The following is a 14,815-nucleotide window of genomic DNA, read 5'->3' as shown; positions in this document are numbered from 1 at the left end:
TAGCTGAAATGTTTTACTTGTTCCACAGGTTCTCCATTCACAACACAGTTGACATTTTCAATGATTCTGCCTATTTTCATTGTCTTTGTCTTTTTATTGCTGACCTTCATACCATATCTATTACAACAGCAATTGAATTTAGTCAGAGAATCTTGCAGACTTGTAGCGGATTTATTTAAAAGTATAACATCATCCGCATAAAGCAAAGAGCTGACATTAACATCACCAATTTTCATATCAGGTTTAATACCACTTTCCTTCATAATGTGATCCATATAAATAATGAATAACAGAGGGGATAATGTACATCCTTGTCTCACACCAGATTTAACATTAAACCATCTTCCTGTACTTCCTTCAATTCTAACTGCTGACTTACAACTCAAATAAAGACTAAGTATTGCTTGATATAATGCCCCATTGACACCATATAACTGCAGTGTATTGAATAGCTTCTCTCTTGGCACCTTGTCATATGCCTTTTACAAATCGACAAAACTTAAATACAGATCTTTGTTATATTCCCATGCTTTCTCGACTATTTGTCGTAAAGTGAAGATCTGATCCTGACAGCCTCTATTTGGTCTGAATCCAGCTTGTTCTTCACCAATCTTTTCTTCCACAATTCTTCTCAACCGTTTCTCAAGTATACTTGCATAGATCTTGCTAGGAACACTCAGTAGGGAAATACCTCTGTAATATTCACATTCAGTTTTATTTCCCTTTTTATATATGGGTACTATGAGAGCTCTACTCCAATCATCGGGAATTCGTTCCTCTGTCCAGGCTTTCTGAACTATGCAGTGCAGCCACCGTAAAACTTTTATACCACCATACTTCAGCATTTCTGGTCGCATATCATCTACTCCTGCTGCATTTCCACATTTCATGCCTTTGATGGCTTTTTCTACTTCAAGTATGGATAAATATTCCTGACTGCATGCCTGGTCAGTGTTTTTTTATCACTGTGCTGTCATCACTGCTTGTTTCATTTAGCAGTTTTTCAAAGTAATTACTCCACACTTCAAGGATATCTTTTTCTCCTGTTTTCATGTCACCTTTATCATCTCTAACTCCTTTTACAGCACTCTTTCCTCCATTCCTAAGCTTCTTCAACAACCTCCAGAATATTTTGCCACCTTCTTGATATTTATTTGCTATGTTCTTGCCAAAGTCCTCCAATGACTTTTGTTTAGCTAGTTTTACACACTGTTTAGCTTTCTTACATTTGTCTCTGTATTCTGTAAGAGTATAAGCTGACTTATTTGCCTGGAACTTTTGATATGCTTTCTTCTTTTCCTTCACCGCCTCTTTAACTTCCTGTGTCCACCAGGGAGTTCTAATTTTTTTATCCTTACACACAACCTCACCACATGCCTCTCTGGCAGAATCAATCAATGTTTTCTTCAGAGTTTGCCACTGAATCTCCAAGGTTTGATTCCTGTTCTCAAACTCTTTCATTTTCTTTTCAATAATCTTTCTGTATTTTAGTCTACAGTTCACATCTGAGAGCTGCTCAACTTTTATTCGCTTTAAAACTTTCTTACATGTTATTCTTTTCAATATGAAATTCAATTTTATCCTGCTCAAGACTAAATAGTGATCACTTCCAATTTCAAATCCTCTGTACACTCTGGTGTCCTGCACCAGGGAGAAAACATCACTATCAACAATAACATAGTCAATGAGACTTTTCTTATTCCTAGCCTCTGCTCTCCATGTGAATTTGTGCACATTTTTATGTTGGAACATGGTGTTAGGTAATAACCAATCCATGTCTTGAGCAGAAATCCAACAGATATTTGCCATTATTATTAGCTTTGCTCTTTTCTCCAAATTTTCCCAAAATATTTTTGTATGTCTCACAATCATTTCCTACTCTGCTATTTAGATCCCCAACAAGGACCAACTTTTCCTTTTTCATTGTGGCAGTTGCTTTTTCTAAAGCGTCAAAAAATTCCTCCACTTCTACCTTAGTAGAACCTTCTGTGGGACCATAGGCACAAATAAGTCTCATTGTCCAGTTCCACATTCTCATATTTGCCCACATTACTCTACTTGAGACCGACTGCCATTCAAGAAGATTAGCCTCGTATTTTGTGTTGAATACTATGGCTAGCTACTTCTTCTATTCCTTGATTGTCATTGCCTGAATATAACATTTTGTATTTATTGCTCAGAAAGATCTCAGTTTTGGTCTTTTTTGTTTCAGTCACCCCTATTATGTCGATCTGGTACTTATCTAATTCCTCAGCTAGCTCCATTTCTTTGCCATTCAGGCTTCTTATGTTGATAGTACCGATCTTTAACTCTGGTGATGTTGAGTTGGGGTTTGTTTTCAGATTTGTTCCAGTAGCTGACTTTTCGCTGTTCGCCGTGGTTCCCTGGCGAAAACAACGGGGGCCTTGTTTAACCGGGCGACGCCGCAGCCGGCATGAAATTTTGTCATGTTGTACCATCATTTTTTTTATTTTGGTTTAACCAATAAGAATACAATTTGGTCGGCTAAATCCCAAATTGCCAGCCCATCCTCGTTCGTTCAGTATCAAAGTAGATATCCAACAGGGTGCACCATGAGAAGGTGAGGATTGGACATTATGTCAGAACCCCTGGTTGGTTCTCCGCATTCCTTTAAAGGCTATGTGGAGGTCTCCTCTCAGTTATACAGCTTTGACCCTAAAGCACCCCAGGTTGAAACATTGGGAAATTAAAGTAATTATTCTTAATATGGTTTTAGTCTCCTTAATTTTATTGCAATGAAGTTTCATGTTTGGTCCCTGGAGCAGTGCTTCCAGCCAATAAAAAAAAAACTTAGCTCACCCATTGCAAGAATTGTACTATTGGTTTACAAATAAACCTTTCATGGTTAGATTATAATCCATATAAAATAACCCTGCACACAAATCATGTTCGTGATTAAAAATAAGCTGAGATGATAAAGAAATGATGAATTCATTGCAATGACAGGGGGAAAATACTTGATTTGTAGCATGTAATGATCTCAATATTCATCTGGATAGACAAATCACATATGAATAATTAGGAAGTGCTTTATTAATATGCAAATATGCACATGTTTGTACATACAAATATGTATATGCAAGTTTTATTTTATTATATTTTTTTTTGTTCCAAGAATGAAAGGAGCACCCTTATTTTATATATATGTGTGTATGTGTTTTAAAGAAAAGGAAACTACTGATAATCTTTTAATCTCATTCTCAGAAATCAGGCAGTTTAAAAAAGGTGAAATCAAAAGTAATAATTTTTTTTTAAATTATTTTTTTTATTGGAATCCCTTCAGGTCTCCAATAAAGAAAGGAAATGATATCACACTATAACATGACATAACATGCCCACAGAGAGATTTGAACCCACAGCTTGTTTGGAGATCAGGTATCCAATCAGCCAACCAGGATGGCAAATTAAATGAGATAAGCAGCCAATATGCAAGGTCATTTACCATTTATATCCAACCAACTTTGATTCCTTTGTTCCTTTTTAGCTTAAATAAATCCACTGCTGGCTTGCTAGACCAGTTGCAGCTTCATCAAAGCTCTGTTAGCCAGAACATTAGGGCTCCCAATGAATTTTCATCCATGAAGTATTCTCTACTAATTCCACTACTGACTCACATGTGTGTCTTTTTGGTTTGGATGTTGTAGTTTCATTAACAACGTTGCACTTTCATTAAAATCATGTCAAAAAGTATATATAATAGACAGTCCAAGGATAAAAAATGAATAACACAGTACTTTTAAACTATTTCATAAAAATTCCTAATTTAATGTTTCTCACCTTCTAGAAATTTGACATACCAAACAACTTGCTGGGCTGGAGGAAGAGTAGAAGCATAATCTGCAACCAAGGCCATTTTCTTCTGTTCAATAAGATCCTACAACAGAGAACAAGAGATACAGAAGGTGGCATTTATATGCTTGGTGAAACATACTGAATAAAAGTAACATTTAAATGGGATCCCTTTCAGCAAAATCACTTAACTAGTTATTTCAACTTATCTTCCCCTTAACATGTTAGGCTCATGTCTGTTGTAGTCAAGTAATAATTTCGTTTCATATAAACTAATTATTGCCGTGATCTAGCAGTTAATCCTATCTGAAACAATCTGTCAGTTACATGCAGAAGAAAAACCCTACAACTTTTGCATGTGACTGCCTAACTCATCTTCAGATGAAATGTTTTAATAAAGGTTATTCACATTCTCAATGGAATAAAAGCAAGACCTTTTCCAACCAAAGTATTATCACTACTGACAACTTTAACTAGTTATAGAAAATCAAGACCCACAGACAATTTTATAGCTAAAATGTTTGTTCCATGTCAATTTAATTCAGTGCAAACTATTCCTAGTAAAGAACATACTTACATCCTCAGAGTAGATGCATAGAATAGGGTAGGGATGGAGAAACAACATTACAATGTAGTGCCATACATAGTTTTAGTCAGATAATTATTTTAGTGTAAATGGATGTAATCTCACTAAAATAAAAAGATTACAAAATCTTCCTTATAACATCTTACAGACTAACAAAGAAACAAGACTGCTCCAAAACATTTTTAAAAATCATAATTTACAAAATTATATTCATGCAACTTCTCTTATTCACACATAATACCAGTAAATTAGTTTATTTTGTACATTTTAGAAGATCAGTGTCCACCAAGACTTTAGAGCTGCGAGCCAATACAGAAAAATGGATTAGCAGATATACTTCATACTTTTAACACAGTATGACAGAGGAAAACCACTAAAAATGCAACTATCATAAAAATAAGTGAAGACAATACACACAACACTCCTAATTTGAATAAATGTGCCTAAACTACTTAGATATGAGACACTGTCCTATGTGAGCAGGGGGGGGGGGGGAAACAACCTGTGTTTATTCATGACTGTACTTAGGGAACTACATCATGTTCTAAGACATGAGCTTAAGTATTTTACATACTTATTCATCTTTTCTTTGTATGCCACCATGTTAAAAAGTATCTTCACCAGTCATGAGAAGTGTGTTAAACTATTTTTGAAAATATATAAATAAAAATTTTCAAGTACAAACATTTCCCACTCTTTCTTATTAGTGAATTAATAATACAGAGGGCACATGAACAAAAATCAGTTACAAAAAACAAATTCCCTTAGAAATTCCACATAACACATAGTCACAGTTGAAGAATATTAAATTAAGATGACTTAATTACAGATCAATTCACATATCATGGATCATCAGCAGTGTAATACAGTTAGAAATCAACAAATTAAACAACAATAAAGATATCTGGAGAATGGAATCTCTCATTATATGTAGTAGCAAGACAGCCAGGTAAAAAAAAAAAGTTACTATTAGAATCAATTGAAGCGTGCATGCATGTGATTATATATATATATATATGAATTTTTTTTTTGAATTTTTTTTTTAAAGAGATGCTTATATTTATGGGAGCATCTATGTAGTAATTTGGCAATGATGCCAAATTACTATGGCAATTTCTTTCTGAATTAGATCAGATGAAGAACAGATAAAATGAGCTCTTGACATAAGGCATTTAATAATGCTATATTTTTCTGAGGGGGGTGGTGAGCAAAGTCTGATGAATATATTAACTAAAAAATGAAGGTTTGCAAAAAACAGATGTTCTTATAAAAAGAGTATTGGATTGCTCCTTATCAACAACTGAGTCTATTCAGTCCCATGTGAGCGCAAGTTATTCTAATTTTGATAAATTTCCCAGATTTTTGTATATAATTATATAATTAAAGAACTATCCTCTTTAATTATATAAGTTTTTATTTCATGTAACATGCACACTTTTTTTTTTTTTTTGATAATCAAATGAATGCACACTTCAACCAATCCTAACAGTATCTCTTTTTACCTGGCTGTCTCGTGACTGCATATAAGGAGAGATTCTATTCTCCATATACAGTCATTTAATTTATTGCTTCATAACTGTATTACACTGATAATCATCCATGATATGTGAATTGATGTATCTGTAAATAACCCATCTTAATTAAATATTTTTCAATTATGATGCATTACTTATGCCGAATGAATAACACAATTATCTCTCAATAAACGTATTCCCTTAGAAAAGCAGCAGATTATACATTATTTAAATGAAAGTTTTATTCAGATATTAAAAAGGAAAACTGACTGAGTATGGTTCGAAACAGTTAACAAAAAAATAAATATATAAATAAAAATAAATAAATAAATTACAACAAAGATTATATGCACCCAATATCAGATATGGTAGTTAAGGAACTAGTGGAGAAACTGGTTAAAGGCAGAATTCAGGAATGGGTGGATAAGAATATGATACTCTATGGGAGGAGGGGGAGAGCATAGCTTTAAGGGTAGATCTTGCCTAAGTAATCTACTCACTTTCTATAATAATGGTTGAGTTGGATAAAGGAAATGGCTATAGAGCAAACACTAATTGAATTTGCAAAAGCATTTGACAGGATATCATCACATGGCTCTCTATTCTGTAAATTTGAGCAAATGAGGAATTCCCCCCCCCCCCCCCCCAATGTGGCTTCTACCCACGAAAATGTTATTTGCAAACCTAAAGTACCTTTTGTACCATGGGTGGCTAAGGATTTTTTTTTTCTATATTTATCAATTTCATATTTTTTTATATTTTTAATTTATTTTTTACATAGTCCAGAAACCCTGCTCTAGAGACCAAACATAGAACTTTTATCAGGCTACCAATAAGCAGGATGGTGGTCTTACACCAGAAGATGAAATCATCTCCCACCTAAAGACAATTACAAACATTCATACTCACTGTGGGATTCGAACCTGCGCCTTATCTGCAGGTTCAAATCCCATGAAAGAGCTGAATCCAGGAAAAGGTGCACAACACCTATTATTGAACTTGTTTGCTAAGGCAGAACTCGTGACTGTCTCCCAACTCAATTGAAAAACAGTGAAAACTTTTTTTTAAAACTTGGAATTTTCTTGCTAATTGCACTGAAGGTGCAATTAGGTGGAAAAAAAATTTGGAGATTACTTTTTCCAGGCAGATTCAATATTTATGTGATTACACGAATATTGTATATGCTTCTATTGCACTATTATATACCTCAAAACATTAGGGGATATTTTGGTTTTCTTGTAAATTATAAAGAAATAAAAATAATTTACAAATCTAACACATTTATTTTAAAATATTCTTAATATACAACAGTGTAGAACAAGCAATTGCATACAAAATCAAGTTAAGACTTGTTGAAACGTGTCTTAGCCATATTAGCATGTGTGGGAGTATAAAAGCGTGGCTTGTTGGCCTCACTTCCACAGTGCATAATTATCACTTCAACTGTAAACTTGTTCACCTACCACCCATTATTTTGTTAAAAATGGCAGAGCAACATGATATCAAGGAATCCATGGCTTGGAAAGCCATTGGTCGATTAGAAGCTGGACAAACGTAGCAAGTTGTTGCCCAAGTGTGTAGTATATCTTAAAGTGTAATTTTGCGACTTTGGAATCGCTTTCTGGAGATGGGAAATATTCAAAATTGTCTTCATGCCATAAGCTTATATGCTCGAAGACCAATGGTTTGCATTCCACTCACTGCAAATCACAATATTCAATGCTAAAATATATAATTTGTTAAATTAGTAATAAATATCAATTATTAAAACAATATCTGATCAATTACACCCTATCCATAAGTAAGAAATATTTATTCATGTATAAAGTACCCAACAGTTATAATTATTTGCAGAAATTTATAATTATCCGACAGAAACTAAAATATCCCTTAACTGTTTTGAGCAGTGCATTATGGAAGTTTCTCTACCTTGTCCTGCCATTAACAACAAACCGTTAGATTAAAGGGCTGGAAATATAAAAATATATGGTATGCAGCTTAGTTGAACTAACATCTGTACTTAAATTAGAGCTATACTGTAAGTAAATATGTTATTTTTCCTTTCAGTACCAACTCTGAGATGCAGAGTTGGTGCAATTGAATGCACCCATTCTTAGCAACAGAGAGCATAGATGAGATTACTATTCAAATTGACCATGGGCAAGTCCAAGTCTGTATTACAGTTTAAAATTGGTAGCTGTGTTAAAAATGCAGATTTATATCTTAATTTACTACAAAATACTGCAATAGAACAAAATTTCATTCTTGATGTTTTATTTTAAACAATTTATGATGCAATTTTCAGAAATTATTTTTTAGCTTGATTTTAAAAAACAATGGTTAATAGCATATCAGCGAATTAGATTTTCATGAATGCAAAAACTGCATTACAGGGAAACGAGTCAATATATATATATATATATATTCATCAAGCACACATCTAAGTAGCAGCTACTGTGCTGTGAAGCGACAAGTGCAAATGCTATGACCTCATGAGAAAAAGGTAGGATAATTAACACATTAAATAAAATTTCTTATCAGTCATAAAAGTGAAATGAGTGTGCATTGCTTAATTTACTAAGATAGTTATAGATAGGAAATGAATTGGAAATTCAGGTGTTGACGACAACTGGTAGACTGTTTATGAGGAGAATCATGGAAGATACAGCAGTGCTATATTAATTGCTAAAAACAGACAATTCTTTGTAGTTTTCATTTGATATAGATCGATTCTTTGGTCTGGAACAAGTTTGGAAGAACAAAAACAAAATGAGAATATAACAAGAATTTGCTTTGCTTATTTGGGACACAATGAATTAGGCCAGCCATTTACCTCTACCTGATGGAATGTTAGAAAAATTATGTAATCTCTTATACTTTATAGTTTACTATATTCGGCATGAAACACTCTGATTCCGATCTTTGAGTTTCTTATTCGGTTTTAAAACAATGTGGGATTTAATATCCCCTTAATTTGAATGATGTCTATATCGCTGAAATGAAGCCAATAGCTTCATTTCAGCGATATATTTATATTTATGTAACTTAATGGGTGCACCTGTTTGGCAACTTGTATAGCAGAGTATGTAAGTAAGTTCTTTTCGCTATACCCTTTGGTATCTATTTGGTTTAGCTACTCACTGATGAAGCCTCGAAAAAGGCTGAAACCGGTCTGGGTAGTGACCTCCCACCATAATGTAATAACAGCATACATTTCCTAGGAAATGTGTTTTTATATTATGGAAAATACCAAGATTAGCGATCAGAACTTTCCCCACCTTTACAACGAGTTGCCTAAGATTGTACTGCGTACTAGGACTACTTGCATTAGCTCAGGCTAGTAATTTGCTGATACTTTATACTTTATAGTTTACTATATTCGGCATGAAACTCTCTGATTCCGATCTTTGATTCGGTTTTAAAACAATGCGGGATTTAATATCCCCTTAATTTTAGCAGCAACACAAAGACTAGAGTCCTGATTTTGGTGCCCTCTATCTGGAGAAGAAAAAAATAACTGCACACAAGATCAACTGGAAAAACACAAAAGTACTACACAGAAACCCGTATAAATCAGAGAGATTGTTCTTAGAGGCGACAGAAGCCCTAAAACACACTCCAAATCTCAACAAATATGGCTGTATTAACTTGCTGAAGATCTGGGAAACAGTCATATTAAGAAAAAACTAGCACTTTTCTAGGACTCCAGTAATATATGATAGCTTTTTTTTTTTCTCCAGATAGAAGGTGCCAAAATCAGGACTCTAGTCTTCGTGTTGCTGCTACAATTTTGTTTAAGTACACCATGTTGTTTCAGTCTCGCATATTGTGACAAACAGTGTTTTTGTGCTCTGAAGATGCTGGTTATAACACCAGCGAAATATCAGCATCAAGTTAATAAATTAATTATTTACTTAGTTTCTGTGTTCTATTATACCGTTAAAATAATAAACAACATGTTCAACGAACACATAAGTCTGTCCACACGTTTAAGGATTCTTCACGGAGACGATATCGTACGCAAGACACGACAATATGGTAAGTGGAAGTTGAAATTGGCGCGGCAACTAAATAGGTTAGCCTTCTTAAAGAGGTGCCGAGACACCAAGTTAATACCGAACTGTTTTAAAATCAAAAACAAGTTCCACTCGGCCAAAGCCCAACGCATCTATAAACGAGCGAGTGTAGCGCTGTTACGTGAACAGATTAGCACCACTCGCCGGGAATTAACAAACGCAAATGCAACCATCAGCGCATTACGAGAATCACTGCATAATATTCTAAATACGGAACTTTGGCAGATCTTAGAGAATATCACTGACGCAACGGCAAAAAAAGAATTCGACAGAGTCAAAAAACGGCACCAAAACACCAAAATAAGTTTGAAGATCTCCAACAACGGAACACCATACAACGACCACAATTACAACAAGACCTCGTCGTCGTGAATCTATCGTCACTCACCTTAAGTAAAGAAGCCACGACTGCTTTAAGTCGAGGGCACAACTTTGCCATAACCCTCAAGCAAGTTCCAAAAGCCGAAATAATGGCGTCCATCGAACGAGGAATATACCACCTGCCTCCAACAATAGCTAACAACATACATTTAGATGTGGCCAACATCCTAATCAAGTCCAAGCCTCCCAAAAATAATATCCCACATAAGGAATTCATTGCTATAAAAGAGCTATACAGCAACAGCCAGATTACCATAACAAAAGCAGACAAAGGAAATGCAACCGTGGTGATGGACACAACTGAATATGAAAACAAAATGCACACACTATTACAAGATCAGTTAACATACAAAATTATAGATCGTAATCCCACCAACACACAAAAGAATAAGGCACGAAAATTATTGAAAAAAGTCACTTCCTGGCCCAAAGACACAGTGAACAAACTCAAACCCTTCCATGTTAAAACACCGAGGATCTATGGAGCACCAAAATCACAAACAAGGCATACCCCTACGCCCAATTGTGGACAGTATAAATAGTCCCACATAAAAACTGGCTAGACATTTAGCTAAGCTACTAGCCACTCTCACAAACAATTCTCCCTCCTTTGTCAAAAATTCAGCACACCTAAAAAGCATCTTACAACACCTTACCCTAAAAAGCTCAGACTTAATAGTAAGCTTTGAAATCACTTCACTATTCACAAATGTACCACTAATAGAAACCCTCAATCTACTGAAGTCACACTTCCCCCATGATATATTTGAACTATTCAAATTCACAATACATGCAGGATATTTCACATGGAAAGGGAAAATATACAAACAAATTGATGGGACAGCCATGGGCTCCCCCCCTTCCCCCCCCCCCCCCCCCAGCCAACTTTTACATAGAACACCTGGAAAAACAAGCAATCAATACAGCCACTCTCAAACCAACACTTTGGCTACGTTATGTTGATGATGTGCTTGCCATTTGGCCACATGGCCCTGAGACATTGAAAACATTCTCAGCACATTTAAATAGCCAACATCCAAAAATCCACTTTACTATGGAACTGGAAACCAACAACTGTCTGCCCTTCCTGGATACACTCATCACACGTCTCCCAGATGGTTCCTTATCATTTTCAGTTTTTAGAAAACCCACACATACAGGCAGATACTTACACAAAAAATCACACCATCATCCTTCACAACAATATGGCATATTAAAAACGCTAACCCATAGAGCAAGAGCAATCTGTTCCAATGACAAGGCTCTTACTGCTGAACTGACTCACTTATGCCACACCTTCTTGGCCAAGAGCTACAATCCACATAAAATAAACAAAATACTAAACACTCCTAAGAAACCCCTCCCACCATCCACCACAGAGAACTACAACAAAACAGTCACCATCCCTTACATTAAAGGCACATCCGAAAAGATCTCAAGAATTCTCAATAAACATAAACTACGCACTACATTCAGACCATGTAGCAAATTAGCCACCCTCATCCGCTCACCCAAGGACAGCATTCCTCCTTTATCACATCCAGGAGTCTACCAAGTACCCTGCTCATGCAATCAAGCCTACTACGGTCAAACAGGAAGAACTGTGAACATCCGCATCAGCGAACATAAAAGATACGTCCGGAATTATCATTATGGGAAGTCGGGCCTAGCAGACCATGCTCTGGATACCCCTGCACACAGGATCAACTGGAAAAACACAAAAGTATTACACAGAAACCCGTATAAATCAGAGAGATTGTTCTTAGAGGCGACAGAAGCCCTAAAACACACTCCAAATCTCAACAAATATGGCTGTATTAACTTGCCGAAGATCTGGGAGACAGTCATATTAAGAAAAAACTAGCACTTTTCTAGGACTCTAGTAATATATGATAGCTGCTTTTTTTTTTCAGATAGAGGGTGCCAAAATCAGGACTCTAGTCTTTGTGTTGCTGCTACAATTTTGTTTAAGTACACCATGTTGTTTTAGTCTCGCGTATTGTGACAAACAGTGTTTTTGTGCTCTGAAGATGCTGGTTATAACACCAGCGAAATATCAGCATCTAGTTAATAAATTAATTATTTACTTAGTTTCTGTGTTCTATTATACCGTTAAAATAATAAACAACACGTTCGACGAACACATAAGTCTGTCCACACGTTTATGTAATCTTGTTTCAAAAATTTACTGCATGATTCCACACTGGATGATTCCTTGTGTTATAAACATGCTGTTTGGGTCAATGAAAGCAACGAATCGTATTATGGAGCTCAAATATGTCAGTAACTAATAAATGAAAGCTGTTAATTATTGGAAAAAAAGGCCAAGGCAAACAAAAATGCATGAATAATATCTGAATTTTTTAAGAATTGGCTTATGAGTTGGGACATGGAATTACAATGGAAATCAAGAAAAATTTTACTGGTTCTTGACAACTGTTAAGGAGGTCAATGCAAAAGTTAATCATTTGCAATAAGACAATTCAAAACCGTTTCACTCACTATGATTTTCAAAGTATTCAATCATGGATATGCCGGATATGGTCAATAGTGAAAATGATGTCCCATTAGAAGTGACCACATCAAAAAAAAAACTATGAAGCATCCATTAATGGCTGTCTTCAATACTATAATGAAAATGAAGATTTTGAGGAGGAAACTGTGGAGGATATCGCAGGAAAGCATCAGAGAATATTTGAAGAACAAGCAAGTGACGAGGATGACACTCCCTAGCTTGAACAGGTGCCTACTCAGGTTCCTATAAAATTTATTACTGGACCAACTGTGTTTCATGCAGGAAGTCCAAGATATATCTACACTAAATCCCTACACTGATTTTGCTTAATTGCAGTCAATAAAAAAAAAATTAAAAAAAAAAAAAAAAAGCTATGCTCAATTGATTCCTACAACGTCATTAATTAACTGCTAAGAACTGCATGCATGTTTGATACATATTATAAATGAAATTACTTTTATAGCATACATGTTACTTTAATTAAAGCTAATAGTTTATATGTTATTAATTTTGAAATGTAATAAATAAAAACGCATCTAAACTTGTATTTTGTCTTAACCTTTTGATGGGTAACTTCATTTAATTGGGTCAAAATATGCTATTCGACACGTGACCAAATTAACAAAACCCACTGTATACGTAAACTGACAATACAACATATCAATTCCTGAAAAAATTAAAAGCTAACGTATACTAGAAAATTAATTAAAAACTTTTAATCAATACCTTCCTATATTTCGCAATGTTACATTGCCATTTTCTTCAGCCAAAATGTAAACTTTCAGTAATTTAAGAACTTTATTTGTCCATGCATTTGTAGGATCCTGATCTATAATTTGTTATATGGAATGATTGTGTGAGAGATTAGTTGTTTTTTTTTTAAATTATTATTGTTGATTCATTATATCAAGGGGGGAAATGTGGCTCAATAATATCAAATGTTAGTGGTAAACTGATCAATGATGGATCTGCATTTTTTAAAGTTAATTTTTGATTGAAGTTTTGAACTGAACAGAATTTTTAGTAAAGAAGAATGAACTGTCTGTGTGTGGTAATTGAAAGGGGAGAGGTTCTCTTGCTGACTGTTTGGTAAATCTGTACGTGGGGCTGTCTAGCCTAAGCTATCAACTATTCAATGAGCAGATGAGTATTGGGTTTAAAACAAGAAAATTACATGATAACCACAGTAATAAACTTTAATGAAAGTATAAATATTTTATACTTACAAAAAAGTACATCATCAATGTGTGGAAATAAGCAAATCAAAAAACAGGAATACAAGGTACAACATTATAAGATCTTATATTTCTATCTTCTAAGGCACTTTTTACTGTATCAATCCACCTATATCTTGGACTTCTTCTGGGTCTTTTTCTTGCCAATCTGGCAGAATAAACTTGTTTTGATAATCTTTTCCATTCTGTTTAAGTGACCATACCACCTGAGATTAGCACTGCCAAAACATTCCTGAACGCTAGCAATGTCAAGTATTTTCCTAATATCCTCGTTGATACTGCCACTGATGTCATCTGTTCATGCTCCTAATCTTTCTCAGGACTCTCATATCTGTGGTCTTCATCTTTGATTAAGTGTTTTACTTCTATCCCAGCTCTTAGATCCATAAGTTAAAATTGGTTTTCAACACTGTCTTATATACAGCTAATTTAGTGTTTTAACTAATTTCTCTCTTATTACAGCAGCAATCAGTTTACCAATTAAAAACGGTTGCCACATGCTAGAAATTAATATTAACAAATAACATTAAAACTATTTTTGATGTTGACATACGATGAGAATATCCCAAATTTTTTTTTGAGGGGGAAGAGAGAGCAAGCAAATTATTGAAATTCAGTTTAGGCCAATATAAAAAGGTTTCACAACTTTCTTTGAAAAGGCATTCATATTTACATATTTAAAACTGCTTCTCCAGAGA

General features: G+C 34.6%; 1 protein-coding gene across 1 annotated transcript in view; it reads right to left on the bottom strand.

The window, feature by feature from the left end:
- Nup107 (nuclear pore complex protein Nup107) overlaps positions 1–14,815 on the bottom strand; it is a 304,699-nt gene that overhangs the window by 72,111 nt on the left and 217,773 nt on the right. The window contains exon 18 of the mRNA XM_090410299.1: positions 3,799–3,895. Coding sequence (XP_090266425.1) covers positions 3,799–3,895 — 97 coding nt within the window. The remainder of the gene's footprint in view (positions 1–3,798; positions 3,896–14,815) is intronic.

The sequence above is a fragment of the Typopeltis vanoorti genome, chromosome 20 (assembly GCF_054136105.1).
Source record: "Typopeltis vanoorti isolate ZY-2024b chromosome 20, IOZ_Tvanoo_1.0, whole genome shotgun sequence".
Classification (NCBI taxonomy): Eukaryota; Metazoa; Arthropoda; class Arachnida; order Uropygi; family Thelyphonidae; genus Typopeltis; species Typopeltis vanoorti.
This window is presented reverse-complemented; position numbering and strand designations above follow the sequence as displayed.